This window comes from Cyphomyrmex costatus, unplaced genomic scaffold (genome assembly GCF_001594065.2).
Source record: "Cyphomyrmex costatus isolate MS0001 unplaced genomic scaffold, Ccosl1.0 scaffold124, whole genome shotgun sequence".
In the NCBI taxonomy this organism is placed as follows: domain Eukaryota; kingdom Metazoa; phylum Arthropoda; class Insecta; order Hymenoptera; family Formicidae; genus Cyphomyrmex; species Cyphomyrmex costatus.
Genome location: NW_017275218.1, coordinates 110,210 through 124,610, shown reverse-complemented (window position 1 = coordinate 124,610; position 14,401 = coordinate 110,210). Strand labels below are relative to the sequence as shown.

The 14,401-nt window shown below is 29.4% G+C and overlaps 1 protein-coding gene across 1 annotated transcript; it reads left to right on the top strand.

Moving 5' to 3' along the window:
- On the top strand, positions 1 to 14,401 carry lace (serine palmitoyltransferase long chain base subunit). The gene is made up of 10 exons (XM_018550626.1): positions 1 to 201; positions 9,326 to 9,505; positions 9,873 to 10,027; positions 10,107 to 10,252; positions 10,861 to 11,079; positions 11,158 to 11,321; positions 12,501 to 12,662; positions 12,734 to 12,996; positions 13,079 to 13,208; positions 14,214 to 14,401. Exons 1-10 carry the CDS (start codon positions 148 to 150, stop codon positions 14,316 to 14,318), a joined length of 1,578 nt encoding a protein of 525 aa, XP_018406128.1. The 5' UTR covers positions 1 to 147; the 3' UTR covers positions 14,319 to 14,401.

Here is a 14,401-nt window from a genome sequence, read left to right as displayed (position 1 = left end):
TTGTCTGTGAGCGATCGGATCGGCGGTGTGGATGATCGGGCGACGACGACCACGAGGTTGCGTATCGGCACGTGCGGCGAAACAACGCCGTCGACGTCGAGTCTCGAAGGGAAGACCCTGTGGAATGGTTTAACCTCGCACGCCGCTATGGATACCGGCAAAATCAACGGTTACACTCTGCCGAGTAACGGCCACGTCTACGTAAGTAAGCGATCAAATGATGCTATACGATCCTATACTCTCGATCTCACGTTCGCCGCGTCATGTTGCCCTTTTACAGTCGTATTCAATCAGGACCGTCAAGTATATCAATGTTGCTAGTTACGATCATTCTCCACTTCCTTTCTTAATTCAGCTTCATTAATTGTGGCTTTGAGGTATACAGAGTTTGCTTCCAAAAATGCAATGCAAACTTTGATTAGCTCAATTGCTCGGTAATTCAATTCAATTGATGAAATAAAAACAAAGAAATTTCTAACTTTGATGAATGCGCACTTGTGCATATTAAAGTTGTATTAGCTCCGATTCTTATCAGCCCACAATTTTACTATTCTTTAATAAAGGTACCTAAATTTTCATTCAATTTTTGTTATGTGTATTGAGGATTTCATTTCTTTCAACATATTTTGGTACATCAATTTGTGTACCCTATTGGTTGTGTTCCAAAATTTACTGCCACAACTGAAAATCTATAGTGCACATAATGTAAATTACAGATTTTCAATCCTGGCAGTAAATTTTGGAACACGGTACACCGTATCGTCTTGTTATGCAAATATTTGTATGGTAAAAAAGCTGCGCAATATGACACATAACGCCATCGACAATAATGCTTGTTTTACAATAGGGTCGTTGATTGTAATGCGTCTGTCTATCTACAATACACGGTGTAAAGAAGTAAAAGCCTCTTTTACAATAGGTCACAATCCGTAAGCTGTAAGAAATTAACCAATCTTTATTCTTTTCGTATTCAACTATGGTTGGCCAATTTCTTATGGCTTACGATTCTATTGTAAAACAGATATAAAAAATTGACCAATCACAGTTATCGAATGTATAATCGACTATAATTGGTCAGTTTCTTGCTCTTCTTACTCCGTGTATTGTGGACGACGCATAAGAAATTGGCCAGTTGAATGTGAAAAAAATAATCGATTATAACAAAAATAAGATATTTTGAATTTCGATATTATATAAACAAGTAAAAAGCAACGGATGACAATCTTTATTAAAATAATCTTATAATTCCAAAAAAGCGAAACGTTTCGACTCATACAAAAGTAGTCCTTTTCAGTCTCAAAAACTTACATAAATAGTATAATATTGTAATGAAATATAACAATTAAAACGATAAATCTATAAGGTGAAAAATGTTCATCTTGTAAAACGAAAGAAAATTATCTCATAAAGTTGTATTATGAAATGATCCGCATCATGATTCTATGGAACCAATAATAAACCGATAAGAATAAAAGGATTTGAAAGTGTATTGGCAATTTTAGATGCTCTATGTGCAATAAAATTCTCTTTCTTCAAATCGAAAAATAAAATAAAACACGTAGATGTTGGGTGTCACAAGAATAAGGCAAATTATGATTTAGCTGTTTAAAGTGTCGAAAATGTTTATTATTATGAGGGTCATAACAAGCAATTGTCTAACTTTTCAGTGTCTTTTTGGACATTCCCCTGTTCTTTGATAAAAAGCATTTCTGAAATCAGTCTAAGAATTATAGTGAGATTCTATATCTCATGATCTGTGCGTTATTCTAATCTAATCAAATTGAGTGCAATGTTCAGATAAAACCGAAAATTTTGAAGAAGAATCTCCTCTAATATTATATTTATGTTCTTTTATCCTTCTGATCAACTTTCTCTTTGTTTGACCTACATGTCGACGAGTTGTTACAATTAATTTTATAAACAAATTATTGTTTTTTGGTTTATTATTGATTCCATAGATTATAGAATGATGCGGATAAATTTCATAATACAACTTTATGGGATAATTTTCTTTCGTTTTACGAGATGACTAAAGAGAGAACATTTTTCACCTTATAGATTTATCGTTTTAATTGTTATATTTCATTACAATATTATACTATTTATGTAAATTTTTGAGACTGAAAAGGACTACTTTTGTATGAGTCGAAACGTTTCGCTTTTTTGAAATTATGACATTATTTTAATAAAGATTGTCATCCGTTGCTTTTTGCTTGTTTATATAATACCGAAATTTATAATATCTTATTTTTTAAAATATAACAAGCGTTATCTTAACATTTATATAATCGATTTGTCAATTTCTTACGGCTTGTGATTTTTTTCTCTACATGTTAAGATATCGAAAAATTAGTAATTCTATGTATTTTGTAACAAAATATAATATAGAAATAATGAAAAAGGGCTACGAGCCAAAAATTCGTTAAAATATACAATTGTTAGTAAATAAAAATTGTTATTTGGTTAAAATTACATAGTTTAATTTAACAACAGATGTTTCGACCTCTATTAGGTCATTATCAATGTTGTTACAGAAAAAAATAATCGCAAATTGTTAAAACAAAACAATAATGTACGGAATTATAAAATTAAAACTATAAAAAATATATATAAAATAATAAATTATATACTCTCACTCGCATGGTTGACACATTATATTAATTTCGGTACAATAGCTAGAGTCCATAAATCTTTATGAATCGTCTAGTTATAGTGTCTATTATTAGTTTCTTATAATATCGTATCAAAGTACAATTTATAAAATGGTCCAGACAATGCGATGAGAGCCAAATTTTAGTTGTTACTCTTAAAAGTTTAAAAATGATATGATAATATAGGTACTGTAATTAATTAAATTAATAGTTGATTAAATTATCATCATAATTATTATATATCATAGTTCCGTCCAAGTTTTTACGATAACTTTTGTCGAATTTAAATTAATATAATATTATTAATTCAAATGGAAAGATTGCTTATAGCATATAATTCATCATTCGTAATTTTATCTTATCTCATACAATAAGTATGTAGACAATAAGAATTGATAATATTTTTTATATTAATAAAATACTACGGACATTATGATAAATTAATTATAGGTTAAATTACTCGGAATTTAGTAGAAGCACCGACAGTATTAAAGACGGTTGATTCTTATGGAAGTTTGCGTGACTGTTAAAATTTAGGTAATTAAGAGTAAGAAATTGATAAATCGGTACTAATTTATTAATTTCGTAGACATGTATGTATGTTTAAAATTTAATAATACTCGACAGAGAAAAAAATGCAAGTTTTTGACAATAATTCTATTTCCACTATTTTTTAAAAAAAAAAAAAAAAAAAAAAACTGTTTAAAAATCGAAACAACAATTTAATTTGCCAAAATTCTCGTTTTAGAATTATGTATCTTTTAAAATCCCTCCTAATAATAGAAACAAGAAACTGTGGTTAGAATCTTCGTTGGAGTCACAAAGTGAGCACTGCGTGAACTTGACGTCTCATTTTGCACTTTATCTTTCTCGGCTTTAATGACCGGAAATATTTGTTTAGCCTATATAGAACTATTGAAAATAAACTCAGTTTTCATCAAGTGAGACGTCAACTTCATAATTATTTCACGAACTTTTTCTACAATTATAAGATAATCGCGATTGGTAATGCCAAAACTAATAAAAAAAAAGTATGAAAAAAATTTAAGTATTTGATAAAAAGAAAGATGAGAAAAATTTACCTAACAATTTTAAAAAGTCGTAAGTAATACACCTTTGGCGCAAATTATTTTACAAAATGATTTAATATTATATTAGCGATTTACAGTAAAGAAAAAAAAGAATGGTTTGTTGCTATATACTGATTGAGTTATTGGTTTTCTGTATGACAAATTCCAGCAATACGGATTTGCAGAGATAAGAGGACGCTTTTTCTGATATTAATTATCTTCGGATGCAAATCTAAGCTATACTTACTAAATATTTAAAAAATACATCGATCATTGGATATTTATCACGTGAGTGAATTATTGGATATTAAAATATTCACTTTATCTCTTCAAATAACACGAGAATTATGTATTTAATACGTAGGATACGAAAAAAATATATATATTGTAAAAAATTATGAATGAGCCGTAATAAAATATGATACCTATCTAAAAGTAAAATGTGACTTCTGTTTACTCACATATGCATTTTTATTATGTCATTGTGCATATATTCGAGTCGCACATGAATATTTATGTAATAGTTTTTTCTTTTATTATATTTGAGTTTTTATATTTGAAATTCATTAATGTTTTTACAAATTATTAGTATTTTTACAAAATATTGTTCTTCTCATATATAATTATATAAATTAAAGATTAAGTGAAAAAATATCATATAATGAAATTTTATTTAAAAAAATAAAAAACCCAATAAAATCCAATAAAACTTACTGTACTGGGCTGCTTAAAAAACTGGGTATTTTTTTTCCAGCCTTGGTATGTAACAGTGCTAGCTAACATTATTTTATAGTATAGTACAAGCATGATCAACATATTCACAGAATTGATTTCTCATTAAAAATATAGAATATGAACGACGACTAACTCGCTTTTTTAAACACGACAAAGTTATACTTCGAGATGCGACCACGAGGTTATTGCTTGCTTGTCCATGAAATGTGATAAGTGATCCGCTCGCGGAAATCACTATCGCAGTGCTGTAATCAATTTTTTTAGATTAAGATGACAGTTTTTATATTAAGGCTATATACTTAGGAATATGCTATAAGCGCTATTTGTGCCATTGTATCTTTGTTTTATGTTTAATGAATGATAAAGGTAAAATAAGATTCATGAAGGTAAAATAGCGTTAAATTTTTTTTATAAACGGCCCTTAAATATCTCAATTTTCTCCTTTTCAATAATTAATGATAAAAAAAGGATATGTGTAGCATTTTATCCTGATGATGCAATTGTGACTTGGAACGTGATAAAAATATCAAAAGTGTTTTTTAACAGATTGTACATTTTACAATTATTCTAGTACTTGATAGAGATATAATAAAATCAATAAACGAGAAAGATAAAACGTAAAAAAATGCGTAAAGAAATTAATATTGCGTGCTGAAGATAAACGAAATTGAAATTCGGTATATTAATTACACGTGTACTATTCCGACTTGGTCATGATTGAAAAGTTGAATAAATGTGTCAATTTAATGTAATTATTATAAAACGAGAAATTATCGTCATCAAGATGAAGAAGATAGATTATTTTTTTTTTTTTTTTTTTTTTTTTTTGACATGACACAAATGAATCAGCCGTCATATTTTAGAAAAGCAAGAAATGAATGTGTACCTTCGTTTGATACAATAAAAAATATCAAATACTTTTGTTAAAAATTTTTTTAAAGACATTCAATTAGAATAATAAAATTATAAGTAATTATATAGAGAAATATATCAAAATATCATCACTAAACATTTTTTCAGCACTTTTAGAGTTAAGCATAAATACATGTTTCATAACGAACCACATTAAGATGGTACACTCGCGAATTGAAAATTTCTTGAAATTGAAACTGTACATTGTATTGGAAGACGTTGACACGTCTTTATGTAATTACAATAAGATTAATCATTTCAATATTAAGATATAAGCAGTTAAAAATAGTATTTTCTATATATGTCGTCTATACAAAGTTTATGAAATTGTCGCGTTTATTTATAGAGTCTAAATGTAATATGTTAATAAAAAACGAGCATGCGATAAAAGAATACGTGACGAATATTGTGAAAAGATAAATTTTTCACTGTTTAGTTTGGAACATAAAGCTGTAAAAATGCAACCTTTGTAACATTTGTCAATGCGTCATATGAATCGAAGGAAGTTTATAAATGTACCTAACAATGAGCTGCGTTATTTGTACTTATTTTTTTTCGCGTGTACATACGTGCGTGCGGCCTACAGGCGCAACCAAAATGATCTCTGATTGACGTGAGTAACAGTATCGTCATCGAGCTCTAACTTTGAATGGTATTATTGTGAGTGCACTGTCTTAAGCATTTAAAAACAGTGAAATAAGATATAAGCTTAAAATAACAATGAATTTTTGTAAAGGTAGTCATATAGATTGTCATATAGATATATTTTATCTAGATTTATGTGTAAGTTGTTTTTTATTTTAAGGAATTATTGCATAAAATACCAGGGATGGAAAGTTACTTTGCAAAAGTAATTAATTACAATATTCAATACTAAAAACCGTTAATATACGAACATAACTAATACGAATACGAAGCCTATAACAGTCCAACTTGTATCTTTAATTTCTTATATATAATTTTGTGTGAATTTATATACTTCCCCTCAAACTGCAGAATTGATTACAGTTACAGTTTTCCAAAAAGTAATTAATTACCGTTACAAGTTATTGACTCTGAAAAGTAATTCGTTACAATTACAGTTACAATTACTGAAAAAGTAACTTTAAATTATTTTAAATTACTTTTAAGTTTTTTTTTTTTTCATCAGAATTTTCACTAGTAGCACATCGATACGATACCATTAGGGCTGCATTCTAAAACGTTACTCGACTGCCTTCATGTATCGTTTTACTTAATATTAAGCAAGGAGTCAAGGATGTATACACGGAGTCATCAGAGTAATCTAGAGCAGCCTAGAACAATTTAAAAAAAAAACTGATTTACATGTTATACAATTTTATTTAAAAAGATAAGAAAATTATGTGGCAAAGACATACAATGTTTTTCGTAAAAAAAATTCTTTTTATATTCGGGTAAAAAAGTTGCAAATAAATTCCAGCACTAATCCAAAATGGGTTACGTGATTGCGTTTGTAAAACAACGGCTCAAATAATCAGGTGCATTTAGTATTACAACTGTTCATTGCTTTTGCATTTGATTGGCGGATTCCATTAGATCCAAAAGTATAGACCAAACAGGTACAGTCGCGGACACTGAGGTTGTGACACTTTTTTTTCGATGGTTTGCAGAATACGGCAACATTTTCAGAGTGCGATTCACCATCTATCGATACGTGTAACGAGCGGTCATGATAGCTGTTAAAGTGATACAGTATGCAAGGTGAAATCAAGAAGTGTATCTTGTGCGACGCGATACACTTAAGATATTAATTAATTAATCATTGGATTATTTATTGGGTTAAATATTTATTTTGTATGAGAAGGTTGTAAATCACTGTAGAACTCGACTGATTGATATCTTAAGTATTTATCGCGTCACACAAGATTATACATTTCTTGATCTCACTTCGATTCTGTATCACTTTGATATATACACAATATACAGTTATATAACTAAATATAATAAAATATTATATGTATGTATAATACATATTATAAATACTATACAAATACACAATATAAATTAATTATAAATACGTATTTATAATTGCAATTATGTATACATAAATAAATGATCACAGATTTACACAATTTTACTTAGGCACTCATGACTGTCTGAGAGAGATTATAACGAATGGCTTTCACTAATTCAATTGATTTAAAGATGCTCATCTTCAAAGACGACATCTTAAGTGTAGACTCGCGTCGCACAAAATACATTTCTTGATTTCACCTTGTATATTTCGATTCTGTATCACTTTGACATAACCGCTCGTTTATATGTATCGATAGATAGATAAGTGAATCGCGCTCTGAAAATTCTACAAACTAAAAGACCCCTACTAAACTGGACCCCCCACCAGCGAAAATCGAAGTGGCAATGGGTCAAAAATTTAGTGCTTTTTAGTTGCTAATTAGTTGCCCAAGAATTAATTTAGTTCGGCTCCAGCCGTTTAGCAGCATTTTAAAAAGAAAGGGAGTGGGTCCAGGTTAATATTAAGCTGGATCCCCCCATAATAAAAAAAATAGATACAGTACCGCTACAATGAAATCAACCACACCAGATTTAGACGGCAAAGCGGCTAGGTACGTTTGCCGTCTTGAACTCGCCCAATGTACGGATGAAGAAATCGCGCTCGCAAATATTGATTTTGCGTTAAAAATATTAATTTGCGATACTATCTTGGAGCAACTAAATAGTAACTAAATCTGATGTGGTTGATTTCATTGTAGCGGTACTGTATCTATTTTTTTTTATTATGGGGGGTCCAGCTTAATATTAACTTGGACCCACCCCCTTTTTTTTTAAATGCTGCTAAACGGCTGGAGCAACTAAATTAATTCTTGGGCAGCTAAAAAGCACTAAATTTTTGACCCATTGCCACTTCGATTTTCGCTGGTGGAGGGTCCAGTTTAATAGGGGTGAAAAAAAGTGTTACAACCTCAGCGTCCGCGATTGTACAAGAGTTCATTGAACGCTTTAATTAAATTTCTTTTTCTTCTAATTAATTAAATGTTTCAAAACATTTGTAGCGCCAAGTGGACACTACCGTACCCTAAATTGACAAATAAGTTTAAAATATATAAAATAACTATGAAAGTAACTATTAAATTAGTTACTAATTACTTAAAAGATGTAACTTAAGTTAAGGTGCATGTGAAGCTGGCATATCATTTGGTGGAAAGTTAAGTTATAATTACAGATGGATGGAAAGTAACGAAGTTAAGTTACAGTTACTGAAAAAAGTAACTCTAACTGTAACTTCGTTACAAGTAACGAGTTACTTCCCATCCCTGCGTAATATCTCGCGTAATACCATGTATTTTGTGTGTAATATTTGTTGTGAATTAGTTGATGCTAATAAACTGAATATCGTTTATTTTATTCTCTTGTAATATTTTTTGAAAATAAAATAATGACAACATATTACACAAAGTATTATAAATTATATGAATGTTTTTTTATTTTTATTCAATACTATTTTAAACTTGATATTTTTAAAACGAATAGCTTTAATATTTTTTATCCTTAATGGAGTATAAAGTCGGTGGTGTAAAAAGAAAAAAAAAAAGAAAAAATTATGAAACCCATAATTGTACATATTTATTGTATTTTAAATTTCCATTAAAAAAATGCTTGGAGAAATTTTTAATGAGATTATATACTTATGCCCAGATTCATAATCAAGCCAATATTTAAGGCTTTTTTAAGTTATCTTTAGATGCTTTATATATGAATTGTTTTATTAGCTACAGAGGCATTTAAAGATAAATTAAGGAATTCTTAGGTATAAGATTCGACTAGGAATATATACGAGCAATAAAAAGTAAAGGAAATTAAAAAAAAAAGAATAAATTTTATAACTTTTTAACCGTTACGTTTTGAAAATTTGAGCAGATATCAATCAATAATATTTTCATAGATTGTGTCATTCAGCGTAGAAATTTATTGCAGTCTGTCCATGGTCCAACAAAAGTGGAATTTCAAAAAGCACCACGGTCAAAAGAATCCTTTGAAAAAGTTCCATTCATCACAGCGGCGCTTACGTACTTTGGTTTTTATATTCTCATGTTCCTGGGATTTATTAATCAACTATTCTTTGTTCCGAAGATTGCCACTGAAAAAAATAGAGAAGTACGGCAATCATTTATATTTTATTAAATATTAATGAGTTCACATGAAAAAAAAAAAAAAAAATTTTTAATAAGAACATTAAGATTCCTATAAAATATCGAAAATGATCAATAAAAGTATTATATACGTATAGAAAATTTCACGATATTAATTAAAAAGATGTCCTATGAAATTTTATTTATTCTGTATACTTTAGAAATAATTTTTATTATGTATTATAGAATTTGTTGTATTAAATTTAACAATTTTTTTTGTACAAATGTATATAAAAAATATTTTCTTGTATTTGTTAATTTTGTATGAACAATTACATTTTATTTTGTACAAAATATTTAAATATCTTTTTATAGTGAGCATGTGTTTTTAGGGATATGCTCCGCTCTATGATAATTTCGAGAAATTTTATCTCAAGTATGTCTATAGAAGAGTCAGAGATTGTTGGAATAGGCCGATTTGTTCTGTTCCTGGTGCAAGAGTTACATTAAAAGATCGAGTAACTCATGATTATGGATGGACATTTCAGTATGTTTGACTACGTACGAAAGCCAGAATTACCATATATCGATAAAATTGAAATCCCTATTTTTTTTAATTCTGACAGATTTACTGGAACTGAAACACAATGTATAAATTTGGGCTCTTACAATTATTTAGGGTTTGCTGAAGCGAGTGGTAAGTGCGCCGACGAGAGTATTAAAACGCTCCGGAAGTTTGGTTGTGCCAGTTGCAGTACGCGGCTTGAATTAGGTAAATAACCTGAGAAAGAATTATTATTTAGATATTATTGTTTAATTTCCTTCAGCAAGTGATGGAACCATAATAAAATATTTAAAAATGTTAATCGAGTCTATAACATAATTGTACATAAATTCTGTTTCTAAGAAAAATAGATTAATTATAGAGATTCCAATCGAATCAAATCTTACGTGATTTGATTCAATTCTATTCGTATAGTTTATACATTTCTAGCGACAATCATATGGAAAATAATGCTTTGGGAATATACATTGAGTGCCACCAAGTATCAATTCATCCTTGTTTAACATTTAGTGAATGACAAGGATAGATACGTGAAAGCACTCTATATGTGTATTCTCGAACGCAACTTAAAATATAATACATATTCGTAATGAAACATAATATCTTTAATGTGTTATGATTATTATGTTTACAAACTAATTTATAGATGAACTTTTAAAAATTGAAAGTTTCGAATTTGAAAATTGTTGAAAAATTTAATTTCTAATTTAACAATGTTAATCTGTCATAATTTATTTGAAAAAATGTATATTTACTTTTTTTAAATTAGATTTATATGTAATAAAAAAGAATTGAACGAATCTTTTTGCATTAAGGTACTATGCCGATACATGATGAGCTCGAAAAATTGACTGCAAAATTTTTGGGAGTTGAAGACGCCATAGTATTTGGAATGGGATTTGCCACGAATTCTTTAAATATACCTTCTTTGGTCAGTAAAGACTGCCTAGTTCTTAGCGATGAGAAGAATCATGCATCGCTTATTCTCGGACTACGACTATCTGGTGCAGTTATACAGATCTTCAAGCATAATAGTACGTATATTACGCAACACTCATTTACAACAACACATACAATTATTTCTTTTACAACAGAGTCATTGTTTATTACAGGTGTAAAACATTTGGAAGAATGTTTGAAGAAAGCTATTGTTTTCGGGCAACCGAAGACTGGCAAACCTTGGAAGAAGATAGTTATCATTGTCGAAGGTGTTTACTCTATGGAGGGTTCAATCGTCCACTTACCAGAGATGTTACAGCTAAAAAAGAAATACAAAGTTCGTAAAAGTAATCTTGATTACACTATTCTGAGAATTGACATCTTGAGATCATTATCTGAACAAAATCGCAGTAAACATATTATATAAAATTTCCATTAAAAACTTTGAATGTACTGTTTCCGAGAACAAACGTGTGAACATATAATACAGTAATCACGTAGAGGGGGCTAACTGACCTAGATGCATGTATAAACTCATGTATCTCCGTTGCGTTTTCGTTTGCGACACCAGCACCTTTAATTTCTTTCCCTTAGAATTTATTCTTGCATTTAACGAAGTAGTATCAATAACGCTTTAGCAATATAAGGTGCAGTTCTATATTCTTTGGATGACTGTTATCCCTTATACGAGTACGTACGTAACTTTCTATGATTTAATTCAGCATATTGTTTGACATTTCATTTGTATATTGTGTTATTTTTATGAAATGATAATTGAGGTTTTTAATATAAGATCTATAATTAATAAAAATTTATGTTGTATGGGTGCGATATTGATGTAATATATAGTTGATGATTTAAAAAAGTTATAAAAATTTCAAAATAGTGAAAGAATTTTTGATTCAGTTTAGTCTGCTCTATCTACCTACGAGTCTTACTGAGAAAGCTACTAGACATTTAATATAATTACGAAAAATATGTTTTTACATTTATTAATATTATATATTATATATATAATGTGTTTTACATAATATTTTAGTTCTTTTTGTTTAATTTTTAAAACATAAACACTTCTTTTGTTTTAAAATAATATTTATAATATACTCTTAAACCTACATCGCTTAGTATTTTCAAATTCGAAGTAAAAGTTTTGGAAGTGTGAATGACACTCTGAGTTACACACTAGTATGTAATGGAGGTATTTTTTTCAATATAATACTTTTTTTGGAATATTGAACATATTGTTGCGACTTTAAAGTATTGCTCCCCCATATATTGCTATGTCCTTTATAAAGAGCGAAAGGAAGAAAAAGAGGATTGATTTAAAGAAGCGGTTGTTCCAGTGGTTACGGTTCGAAAGAGAAAGTAAAAATTTTTTTTTTTTTTTTTTTTTTTTTTTTTTTAAACAATGTTGTCATTATTTTGCATGCGCGTGCGACTGTCGCATACCATTAATCACACTTTCTTTTTTCCCAAATTTTCATTACGATTAATATTAATATTTTTTGTTGATTAGGCCTACCTCTATGTGGACGAAGCGCACAGCACAGGAGCTATAGGGAAACACGGAAGAGGAGTTTGTGATTATTATGGTATTGACCCGCGCGAAGTAGATATACTCATGGGAACATTCACGAAAAGCTTTGGTTCGGCAGGCGGATATATAGCCGGAACAAAAGTAATATTTTTAATGTTCTTCAGCTTCGCATTTTAAATATCTGTATATCTTCAATCAAATATATGTTTCAGGCACTGATAAATCACATAAGAATATATGGTCACGCGCATACATACGCAGCATCATTGTCTCCTCCCGTTACGCAACAAATCATCACGTCGATGCGAATTATAACCGGGGAGGACGGTACAGATGCTGGTGAAAAACGTATCAAACAGTTAGCTAGGAATACGAGATACTTTAGACGTAGATTGAATCAAATCGGAGTTATAATTTACGGAAACGAGGATTCGCCTGTTGTGCCTATGCTAGTTTACTTATTTTCTAAGATCGGGTAAGTTAAAATATTATTTTTAAGATCTATTTCTGTTTGAATTTGCCATTTCATCTTTCTCTTTTTACAATCTTCAACACAGTACAGTGATCCGTACTTTGACATCCCGTAACATTGCAACCGTTGGTGTTGGATTCCCAGCGACGCCATTAATGGAAGGTAGAATTAGATTTTGCCTTTCCGCTGCACACACAAAGGAACAGTTAGATTATGTAAGTAAAATTAATCAGGGTTGGGAAGTAATGTCTTACTTGTGACGTCATTACTATCACTTATTTTTTTTCAGTAACAGTTATTTTGTTTGTTATTTTGTTCTGTCTATAATGATAATGGTAACGTCGTTATATTTTTATAGTAACAATAATGAAATTACACACAGTCATTATTTTTTTATCCTTTAATTGCCTGTTATTTTTATATCTGCTCAATAGATCGCATCATTTTTTATTGTGCGTGCATGCGTGTGTGAATAGAAATATTTTGTTTAAACAGAAGTTTTAAAATTGACAAATACTTTATATTTTAGACTGCATTATGATAGTCACTGTTCTTGTCTTGTTCTGAATCTCTCCGTATATTTCTCTGTCTCGCTCTCATTACCACCATCTCCGTTCTTTCATATATCTTCTCTATGATATGTATCTTCTTTCTCTGCCAATCAACTCCTTCGTTCACTCTCTTACTCACAAGTTCCATCTCTATCCATCTTATCGAAGGCGGTCTTCAAATCCATGAACATTATATATCTTCCCCTCGTTTTTTTTTTTTTTGCTTTTCTCTCTAAATTATGTGGTTTAGCACAGAAACATTATCGATCTATCTTTCCTAAAACCTGCCTGATATTCTGATATCATTCCTCGATCTTCTCTCTTCCAGTCTATTTCTTAATATCTCAATATATATTTTATGATATGCATATATAGCATTGTATTCACGATCTTTTCTAAGTTACTTTTTGTCTATATAAATAATGTAACTTTAAAATTTAATGCTTTATTTTAGCATTACAAGAAAATAAAAAAATAACAAATCGTTACTTTCTAAATAATTTCTTTTTTAATTAGTAACGTGTGTCAGTGATGAATTATCTTTTACAAAAAATGACGGTAACGTATTATTTTTAAAAAAGTAACTTTCCCAATCCTGACATTAATGAACCAAAAGGTTCACTATTTTAAACTGTAAAATTTATTATTTTAAATTGTATTCTATCTCAGGTATTGTCACATATTGAAGAAATTGCGGACATATTAGGATTAAGATACTCAAGAAAACCTCGCACTACAACGAAAATAGAATATTCGGACAGTGAAATGGAATGACCTATCTCTTATAATAATAAATCGTTAAGGAATTTATTTCTGTGACAAGTAGAAAAAGTATCAAAATAGTTGAGGGCTTTAAA

Excerpts from the sequence above, each read along its gene's own strand:
- lace (XM_018550626.1), top strand. The coding sequence starts at position 148 with ATGGATACCGGCAAAATCAACGGTTACACTCTGCCGAGTAACGGCCAC. Across the intron at positions 10,028-10,106 it reads GATTATGGATGGACATTTCA|ATTTACTGGAACTGAAACAC; the intron begins GTATGTTTGACT and ends TAATTCTGACAG. Across the intron at positions 11,080-11,157 it reads ACAGATCTTCAAGCATAATA|GTGTAAAACATTTGGAAGAA; the intron begins GTACGTATATTA and ends TGTTTATTACAG.